Source organism: Macrobrachium rosenbergii, chromosome 13, assembly GCF_040412425.1.
Source record: "Macrobrachium rosenbergii isolate ZJJX-2024 chromosome 13, ASM4041242v1, whole genome shotgun sequence".
NCBI lineage: Eukaryota > Metazoa > Arthropoda > Malacostraca > Decapoda > Palaemonidae > Macrobrachium > Macrobrachium rosenbergii.
In genome coordinates this window covers 9959132-9969129 of record NC_089753.1, presented here as the reverse complement: position 1 = coordinate 9969129, position 9998 = coordinate 9959132, and the positions used below count along the sequence as shown (strand labels likewise).

Here is a 9998-nt window from a genome sequence, read left to right as displayed (position 1 = left end):
TTGTTCCAAGTTAATGCAACAACAAAATATATATTCCCATTGTTCTATATATATATACTTTCGATTTGATATATATATATATATATAAAATTTATATAATTTTTTCTATAATTTATAAGCGAAGAAGTAATTAATATAAAACTATATTTTAAAATGATCTTGATTATTATATATATATATATATATCTTTATATATTTATTTAATCATAATTTTTCACCAGAGACTTATTATTATAATTTGAAGCTGTTTGATAATTCATTAATCTTTGACAGATTACTTCTTTACAACTGTAGGACTCACATTGTTCATAAGTTAATGCAGACAACAAAATCTTACATTCCCATTGTTCTGGTGAATTCATTAGAGAACTTTAGATTTGACAGAGAGTAATGTGAGCAAAATTTACTGCAATTTTTTTTTTCACAATTTGCAAGCGAAGAAGTAATTAATCTAAAACTCGTTGTTAAAATGATCTTGGTTATTCAAGGTTCACGACTCTCTCTCTCCCTCTGTCTCTATTTAATCTGCTTTCGTTATTTACCAGGTGTAGTTGTGGTGTCAATATTATTGTTTATTTATTTTCATTTTTGTTTCTTTAATTGCTCTGTTACTCCTTATTTTTTTTCATTTCTGGAAGTGTAATGTGTCTTCTCTTTCCACAAGTTTATATAAAATTCAAATGTCTAAGTGTAAAATTTGAGTGGCGCTTGTATAAGAACGACTTTAGCCCCTCCAATCTACTATTTAGTCTTCCCTCTTTTATTGTAAATTAAACTAGATGTCTTAAACTGCTCAAACGTATAAGTGTAATGTTTCTCATTAAATCTTACTTGCTGCGGTATTACTTCTAACATTAAAATCCTCTTAAAATTATAGTGCTAGTGTAGGTGTTTTTTTTTTTTTTTACCAGAGAATACAAAATAGTATGGAAACGCTAAGCCTTAGGCTAGTGTTACGTATTATGCTTTTTTTTTACATTCTGGATTCGTAGTTTGTCTTCATTAGCAGAAAAATGTAAAAATAAAAAAAAACTATCATAATAATACAGTAGTAGTGAAAAACAAGCATCCTATGTACAGGAACCCGTGCTGGCAAAAGACCAACATAATTCTAATAGTAACAAACAACCAAATTGTATTATACAGGCTACTCTGAAATTGCTATTTATTCAAGTTATGACTTGTGAACAAAAGAAAATATTAGTACAATGCTCGACCATAACACGGTTGTAGAAACCGTAACTTCATTTAATAATAATTCTGAAAGTGGGAAACGACGCCAGATAATCAGTAACTAATCAATCTCTAGGAAGGGAAAGTGAAAGAAAATCTATATCAGCCTTCAAAGCGTATTTAGATATATATATATATATATATATATATATATATATATATATATATATATATATATATATATATATATATATATATATATATTCCTGTGCAGTTTACACTATGAACAAATATAACATTCGCCTGAAATGTCCTAATACTTACGCGCCCAAAAAGCCAACAGTAACTAGGACCTGAGAGGTGCGTTCACCTCATATAAATGAAAATATCATAGGTTAAGCACTCACTGGTAACTGTAAACAAAAATCGTTTCGAAATCATTGAGCCATGTGAACAAACAAATGCTCAAGGTTTTTTCGTTATTTTTCCGTTAAATGAAGAGAATCTAGTGTGCTAGTTAGTTTTATCTGCTGACGTAAGAGCAAGGGAACTCACAAGTGTGATGTAAATATACGTTGCGAACTTGAGATACAGGAATATTTTTAACGGTTTTCCCTGCTTTAAGTCCGTGGTACTTGGCAACTCATTGTTACTTTGCGTCATTTCCATACTTTCTTCAGTTTGGAAACTATTTTAATTTGTCAAAGCATTTTTTTAATATTTTTGGGTTTATGTTGAGAACTCTAAAATTCCTGAGGTAGCGTTGTTAAACACAGCGGTATTTAATTGTCATCAACATAATTTAGTATATTCAATATTAAAGATTTGTGATTTATTTTATATAGTAAGTATATATCTTAAATATAAAATTTTATATATTTGTTTTTTATGGTTTTTATCTTATATTCTTTTTTATATTTTAACACTTTTTACTAGGACAATATTTTCATTCACCTTTTCATGATCAGTCATCATTTTTCATCTTCATCACTGAATCATTTACTTCTTGGACAATAAATTTTAATCAATCAATCAGTCAACAGTTACTAATTTTGTCCACTACAGTTATCGCTGTCACATCATGTCAATTTTGCATTGAAAATTATTTCAACTCTTCGTTGGTTTCATTTTTCGTTCACTTTTCAGCGATTTTAGTAATCATCCTTACCATGGGACTTCCGGGTTTCGCTTGGTCTTCAAGACCTAAATTTCATAATCAATCAATCAATCAACAGTTACTAATACAGCCATCACGTTGTCCACTACAGTTATCGCTGCTGTCACGTTACGAAATTTAAAAACAACTATTCGTTGGTTTCTCATTTTTTCGTTCACTTTTCAGAAAAAAACAAAGATTTTATACGTATTGCCAAGCTTTTCAGGCCTACCAGTATACACGGTACCAAGACTCTATAATCTGCCTTATGGGTTTCGGCGCTTCTTGGTCTTCAAGACCTAAATTTCATAATCAATCAATCAATCAACAGTTACTAATACAGCCATCACGTTGTCCACTACAGTTATCGCTGCTGTCACGGCTCGTATTCTGGTGTCAATGTTTGCATTGAAAATTACGAAATTTAAAAACAACTATTCGTTGGTTTCTCATTTTTTCGTTCACTTTTCAGAAAAAAAACAAAGATTTTAGTACGTATTGCCAAGCTAAGGCCTACCAGTATACACGGTACCAAGAATCTATAATCTGCCTCTTTTCTTAAATAATAAATGAAATGGCAATGGACGAAGTCCAACGAATATTCTTTCAAAAAAACACACACACACACCTACGAAGGGTACAAAAGTAACGCACTAACATCTGCCGTAGACCCACACTTCTTGGAAATTTTTAATATCTTATCTTGAAGAGAACGAAGTATTCTAAGATATCTTGACTGAACTTACCAAGGGTCTAGACAAGTATATATATTTAATTTCATTTTATTTTATATTATATTTAAAAGATATGTACACAATCACAATGGTCACGCTGCTTACAGTCTTCCTTCAGGCCTAGTGCACGTGAGGAACCCAGTTGTCCAAACTATTGAACCATGCATTTAAAAATCTCCACACTGAGTCCCTTTAGCATAACACGTTTCTGTTTTTGTCTTCACATGTGGATATGTATTCCAGTATAGTAGTCTTAGGCCCCGTCCACACGGTCGAGCTTTCCTCTGCGAACTTTGCTCGGTGTGACGTCAGAAACGGAGAAGCGGCGAGCAAAGCTTCGTGTAGGGCTTTCCTAATGTTTAACGAAGTATCGCGGCTTCGCCTGAAGCAGCAGCAGCAGGGCTGTTCACTGACGGAAATATTTCTGGTAAACGGATAAAGACGTCACCTACGGAAAAGTTTCCGTAAAGCGCAATTTCATGTAAAACCTTCATAAATAAATAAATAAATAAAGGAAAATAAGCAAGAGTTTCTCGTTATTTTGCCCTTCATAAAGTTTTAAATGCAAATTAACCAGTGTACTGAAATATTATTTATGTCTTAATGAACCACAATCTCAAAGGGTTCAGAAGAGAGGGCTCTCTAATTACCAAGATAAATCTTGGTTGACAAGAGTGGTCGATAACCATAAGCTGATAATTAAGGCATGCAGGTGTGTCGTAAGCAACATGTTTTTATAGAAGCTGGCTTGTATAAAGTCTTAATATCTTGTAAATAATTATCTTTGTCAGTTTGTTCTTATTTTCTTGTAAATACCCTTTTTCAAATATGTTTTCTGTATGTTTCATATTCATTGACTGCATTTCCTCAAAATATTTGTGTTGCTTACTGTTTCGTTTACATCATTCATGATATCCCTATAAACTTCGTTGAAGACTATTAATGTCTTTAGGTGATTTGTTGCTACGTGTCTTTTGATTAAACTGTATGTATAGGTCCTATTAAACCGGATTTGTTCTACTTGTTTATTTAATACATCTTTACACACAGATGTGTGTGTGCCTCAGTATAATGTAATTATCTAAAATGCACACTTATCCCTTTAAACAACCATTTTCACAACGTAAATAGTAAAAAATAGCAGAAAAATTACGTCAGACTACAGCGGAGTTATTGCCAGGCCTGCATTACCCACGAGCTATCAGTTCTCGTGTTCCACCTTCAACCAGTAAATATGTCCAAGGAACAGCGACTGGGTCGACAATTAACTCTGAATCTGATAGCGTTGTATCGACAACATCCATGTCTGTGGGATGTACGAGAGGAAGTGTACAACAAAGACTGTGACGCAAGTACTGCAGCAATCAAACAAATCACTACCAATCTCAAGCAAAATGCCGCCTACATGAGTGAAGTAGATGTAAAAAGTAAAATAGCTCTTCTTCGAAATCAGCATCGGAGGGAAATGCGTAAAATAAGTATGGGCAAAAAATCAGGAGCTGGAAGCGAAGATCAATGCACCCCAAAATTATGGTGCTTCAACTCCTTGTCATTTTTTAACTCCGGTGATGCAGTACGGCCATCAGTATCAAACCTCGACAGTAGTGAGGAGACATTGTGGAAATGTTATCAGACTATGAGATCCATTCTCATATAGTTGATGAAATCTGATTCATAGCCATGTCATGTCTCAGTTCCCGCAATATCGTCAAATGACTTCCTATGACTGCTCTTCTTTGTAGTCACTCTTTACACCACGTCCTTTTCTGCCTTGTCGCTTTTATCTTTGCAAACATTGCTACAACAATACGCAGCGCGATTTTCTTCTTGCGTGTCTTACGATCCATATTGTACACAATCGGTAATGTGTCAGTCACTGCCAGGCTGTCACAATCCAGCCAACGTCGTTCGGACAGCAGCGTAAATGCGTACGACATAACAGGCTTAGCCCGCAAAGAGGCAAAGTCTACAGAGCAGAGCTCGACCGTGTGGACGGGGCCTTACAGTAATGAGAGAGTTCAGGCGCTCAAACAGTCCTACGTCCGGATAAAATGGAAATTTCCGCGCGAATGGTAGTAATTTAATACAAGGAAAAAATTTTAGAAATATATAATTGGTATTTTTGTGCCAAAAACTCACTTTCCTCTGCCTTTCATAAATTATTTTGTTGACAACTTGCCACTACTGTTCGCAGCGTTGTTGCTAATGCAAAGGCAACTAGTACTATATTTGACGAGTCATTATCATTTACCCTTACCTTTCAGATTACATGCATGACTTGCCAGTTAAGGTATTGGGCGGAAATTTCATTAAGAAGACAGTTTAAATGACCCCTTACTTTATCAGCTTCTTACAGTGGCATGTTATATTTAAGCTGTTCTTGTTCTCCCTCACCTTAAGTGAGATTAAAAGATTCACCGGTGCCATTTTAGTATCATATCTACCGAGCTATTCGCGACCTACCAAAAATTAGGATGCTGTCTACCAAACAACCCAATTAAGGCCTATGGCAATTACTTCCCCAAACTATATACAAAACTATTTGATCCCCTAGGAGCTAGTACTAAACAGGGCGAAACAATGACTGGCCTACACTGTTTTGCCGTGTTTGGCACCTTAAACATTGGAATAACTGACATAAAACTGTGGGAATGAAGAAAAATCGAAGTTTGATCTATGAAATATTTATTTAATCTTTCATGACAAAACTAAAACTAAATCACAGAGTATTAAACTGAAAAGCAGGTATCCGTTCTCTTGTATTGACTAGTCTCCTTATTCACCCAAATGCGTCTCGGAATTTTTTAAATTTGTCGATAAATCTAGATTTAGGAAACTCGCTGTTAAACTAATTGCTTAGTTTCAGCCGCCGTTATGTAGATGAACCAGTTCACGAAGAAAACCCTACCGTTCTTCTGCTGAAATGGTAAATACGAGAGCTGTGTAATGGGTCGCTCTATTATGAGGCGTTTACAATGATTTGTAAACAATCTGAGGCCCCGCACAGCCTCCTTACATATTGAAATTGGTGCGATGGTTCGTGTGATATTGGAGTAGGGGCGTACTGTTTCCTGCTAGTCTGAAAATTTTGTACAGGTGTATATGGGCCTGCGAGAAATTTCCCGCCAGTTTGAGAATGCTGCACTAATTGATCTGAGATCAGAGAACAACCGAAATGTGTCTTGCTATTTGGAGGAGAAGATAATCCGTATGATGAAGTCGGAGAAGATTGTAGTACCCTGTATGTCGGAGACTCTGGCAAAACGTCTTGTGGTGGCGAACTTACTGATGTTGTATACGCGGCTTGAGAAGTTTGCCGTTGTGACCGAGAGCGTTGAGGCGATGCCGACGAAACTTGCTGTTTCTCATTTGCTAGGAAACGTTGAGATTTATACGATACTGGAGAAGATCTCGACAGTCGCTTACGTATTTGAGAACATTGTGATGAAGTGTACGGAGCTGAAGAAAAATGGTATCCTTGCTCACTAACTGTAGAGCATCGTGACATTTCATAAGAGACCGTAGAATGAGTGTGTCCAACTGAAGAACATTGCGTTGATTTACTAGTATAATAATTGTGTCTTGGCTCGTTACTCAAACAACATCGAGATAATGTGTTTGCTGCTGGAGAGGTGCGTTTTTGAACATTATTTTTTGAACACTGAGGTGATGTACAAAAGATTGAAGAAGAATGTTCAGTTTCAGTAGCCGGAGAGCGCCGACATGAAGTATAAGTGGCAGGATGACAAGGGACTCTATTCCTAATAGTCTGAGGACATTGCAGTGACGCAAGGTAATAGTTGTAGGACCAGGAGCACTGTAAATATCCGTTAGGAAATCCGAGTTGCTTCTTTGCAAACCGATCCGGTACGGTAGTTTTTGACAGGTTGGTACCATTTGTAACTCCGAGATCGCATTCGTTCACAGAACCAGGTGGAACTTCCTGAAAGGTCCCACGAGCAATTCCTGAGTTTTCCAATTTACTTCTGTTTCTTAGGCGTTTGGAACAGCAATAGCTTGAGGAGTCCACTTTTAAAAGATACACCGACAAGTCAATAGTCCTCACGTCTTCCTGTGTCACACTGTAAAACATCATGATGGTTCTGATGTCAGTTACACAGCGTCCGTCCTTCCAGTTATTATATGGCGATGCCTGAAAGAAATTAATCTTAGAATCTCATTTCCACAAATTCAAAAGTTTCAAATAAATCTGTATTTCACTTCTATTTCAGTTTGGCTAAAGAAGATAATCTCAGTCTCATATTATACAAGGTGCATAAAATCTGTAAAATAAAAATGAGGGAAGGCGAACGGAATGTTTCATAACCAAAAACTAAACAGTATACCACAATAATAATAGTTTTTTGGCGGTGAATTACCTTAACTTTATTTTCAGAGGCCTTTACTTAACCCATGCAATTCAGACTGAATTTCCAGCATGACCTTCAGAAATATTTGGATTTTATTGCATGCTTTTATTGAACTTGACTTCTGTGTGTCTGTCTGTCTGTTTAGGTCAAAACTTGTAACTCAATTTTCAACCTGTTCCCTTCGTCCGATGGACTTGAAATTTTGCATGGTTACTCAATCCCGGTGACAATACAACCTTACATGATCGGTAGTTAAGCAGTGACCTCTAGTGAGCCTACAGTGACCTCTCCCAGTATCTCAGGATTTGTATGAAACTCTTCGGATTGATCATACCTTCTTTGACTCGGTAGAATAAGTTAACTCCTCGACGGATTTCTCAAACCTTCCTTGGCTCGACAGGATACCACGTTCATTTTTTTTTTTTTTTTTAGTCATAAACCGGTTACAATTTCTATCAAAACTAAACTGTGTAAAAAAAATACAAAACAAATTTTTTAAACACTAAAAAATATAATCATTGGCGTCAAACATGCAAGGAAGTGCTAAAAGAAATGAAAATATATGTCTTTTCTTGTAGCATTTCCTTCCATGTTTACGCTTTTATTTTTGTAGACTTGATTAATTGTAAAAAAATAATTTTAATCCTGGTGTCTCAAAATTATTTTTTACTTTTTAGTGCATTTTAATAAAAGCGTGTTTTAAAAAAATTTATTTATTTTATAAATTGTCCTTATGGTACAGAAAAGGGTCCTGACTATGCTATAAAAACTACTACTGCTTTTAAACATAACACTCTGGAAAGGAGAAACTGTCAAACACATTGGATACGGTCAAGTCCTGAAGTTCCTTCAAAATAGAAGAATTAACTAATGTTAAAATTTCAAATGAAGAAATTAAGTTTGCAAAGTAAATGTTTGAAAAAAAAGGGCTATACCCAGAATCAACCTTTCAGTGGGAATCAATCAATCCATTTTTAAGCTTCATGGTTTTTGAAATTGTTTATAATTAGATATTTTTCTTTCATTAACATGTGGGCAACATATCAAGATAAACAGCTATGCAAGCGTATAGGTTTTGGGCTTGCTCGAGAGAAAAATACTGCTCATCTATGATGACTTTTCTACTTTATTTCGAAAATTACCGTCTCCACATTTTAGACGAAACCTATTTGCTCTCTTAATTAATTTCTTTTACCTTTTGTTTTCCCCAAACGTCCACGTCGGTCGTCTTTGATCCATCCATTTCCTTATGGGAGTGCCAAGTCTTAAAAAGTCCAAGAAGAGATCAAATTAGAAGCTGCCCAAGAAAAACTATCTACTCATCGTAATTCAAACCGCAATAATTCCACACCGTATTGCTGAGTTGAAAAATCAAAAAAGGAATGGATGAAAACTGTTGATTAAAGCACACAAGCACCTCAAAGATTTCACTGAAATGCCGAACTGCTAACAAAATGCATTTCTTATATTGTCTAAACTATTTTGTCCTCAACCTATTCCTTAGGACCATAAATTAAATAAATATCACTTTTACACTTGAATTAAGACAAAACTTTCTTCCTGTTTCTTACCATTTTTATTAAAGTTCAGTTCCACCGAAGCTTCGTCACTAAAAGTTACACTACAGTGTTCGTCTTTCCATCACCTGTTCAAATGACGAGAAGTCACTATAAGGACGCTACGTTAACACCGTTGGCCAAAGTTTAGCGGGAGAGTGACATTGGTATCGAAAATGGCAAACGACCCTTATTTAATTGGCTGGCAACGATCGTAACGACGTGGTAGGCTTTTAGTTTTCTGTAAAAGAAAACTATTGTGCCTGCTTTGTCTGTCCGTCCGCACTTTATTCTGTCCGCACTTTTTCCTGTCCGCACTTTTTCAGCCCGCACTTTTTCTGTCCGCCCTCAGATCTTAAAAACAACTAAGGCTAGAGGGCTGGAAATTGATATGTTGATCATCCACCCTCCAATCATCAAACTTACCAAATTGCAGCCATCTAGCCTAAGTAGTTTTTATTTTATTTAAGATTAAGGTTAGTCATGATCGTGCTTCTGGCAACGATATAGGATAGGCTACCACCGGGCCGTGGTTAAAGTTTCATGGGCCGCGCCTCATGCAGCATTATACCGAGGCCACCGAAAGATAGATCTATTTTCGGTGGCCTTGATTATGCGCTGTAGCGGCTGTACAGAAAACTCGATTGTGGCGAAGAAACATCGGCGTATTTTTATTGGTGTTGGGGCAGAAGGGTTTGTTTTTATGTGGGGAGATCTTTTGAGGGATGTTTTGAGACTGCAACGGCTCTTTGGGCTGTTAAAATTGGGGAAACATACAATATCGATATTTAGAGCGTTGTTAACTTTAATGGTGATGTAAATAACCAAATTATTATTATTTTCAAATACAAATGAATCAAACATCGATTGATTTATGAAATTTAGGCTGTTAAACCAAGCACCGAGGGGGCACTTTCGGCTATTCAGCGTTTAACACAGTGAAATAGGGAGTTGGAGTAGTTGGACAGCAAATAGATCCAGAAAATAAATGAGATAGAATACAAGGATC

The 9998-nt window shown here is 35.8% G+C and overlaps 2 protein-coding genes across 5 annotated transcripts in view; both read right to left on the bottom strand.

Annotated features, from left to right (window-relative positions):
• LOC136844888 (gamma-interferon-inducible lysosomal thiol reductase-like) overlaps positions 1-3245 on the bottom strand; it is a 10008-nt gene extending 6763 nt beyond the window's left edge. The window contains exon 1 of one of the 2 annotated variants that reach the window (XM_067114176.1): positions 3169-3245. In XM_067114176.1, coding sequence (XP_066970277.1) covers positions 3169-3230 — 62 coding nt within the window. In that variant the 5' untranslated portion in view covers positions 3231-3245. Of the gene's footprint in view, positions 1-1497; positions 1607-3168 lie in introns of those variants that run through there. The other variant, XM_067114177.1, reaches the window with a different exon arrangement.
• A 2486-nt stretch (positions 3246-5731) lies between these two features.
• On the bottom strand, positions 5732-9285 carry LOC136844886 (uncharacterized). 3 transcript variants are annotated; one of them, XM_067114174.1, is made up of 4 exons: positions 9005-9150; positions 8629-8697; positions 7768-7899; positions 5732-7216 (listed from the first exon to the last, which is right to left on the bottom strand). In XM_067114174.1, exons 1-4 carry the CDS (start codon positions 9005-9007, stop codon positions 6023-6025), a joined length of 1398 nt encoding a protein of 465 aa, XP_066970275.1. In that variant the 5' UTR covers positions 9008-9150; the 3' UTR covers positions 5732-6022. The 3 variants fall into 3 exon arrangements, 2 of the variants coding, with proteins under 2 accessions (XP_066970275.1, XP_066970276.1); XM_067114175.1 differs by lacking the exon at positions 7768-7899 and having other exon boundaries at positions 9005-9149; XR_010855001.1 differs by lacking the exons at positions 7768-7899; positions 8629-8697 and having other exon boundaries at positions 9005-9285.
• Positions 9286-9998: the final 713 nt, after the last annotated feature.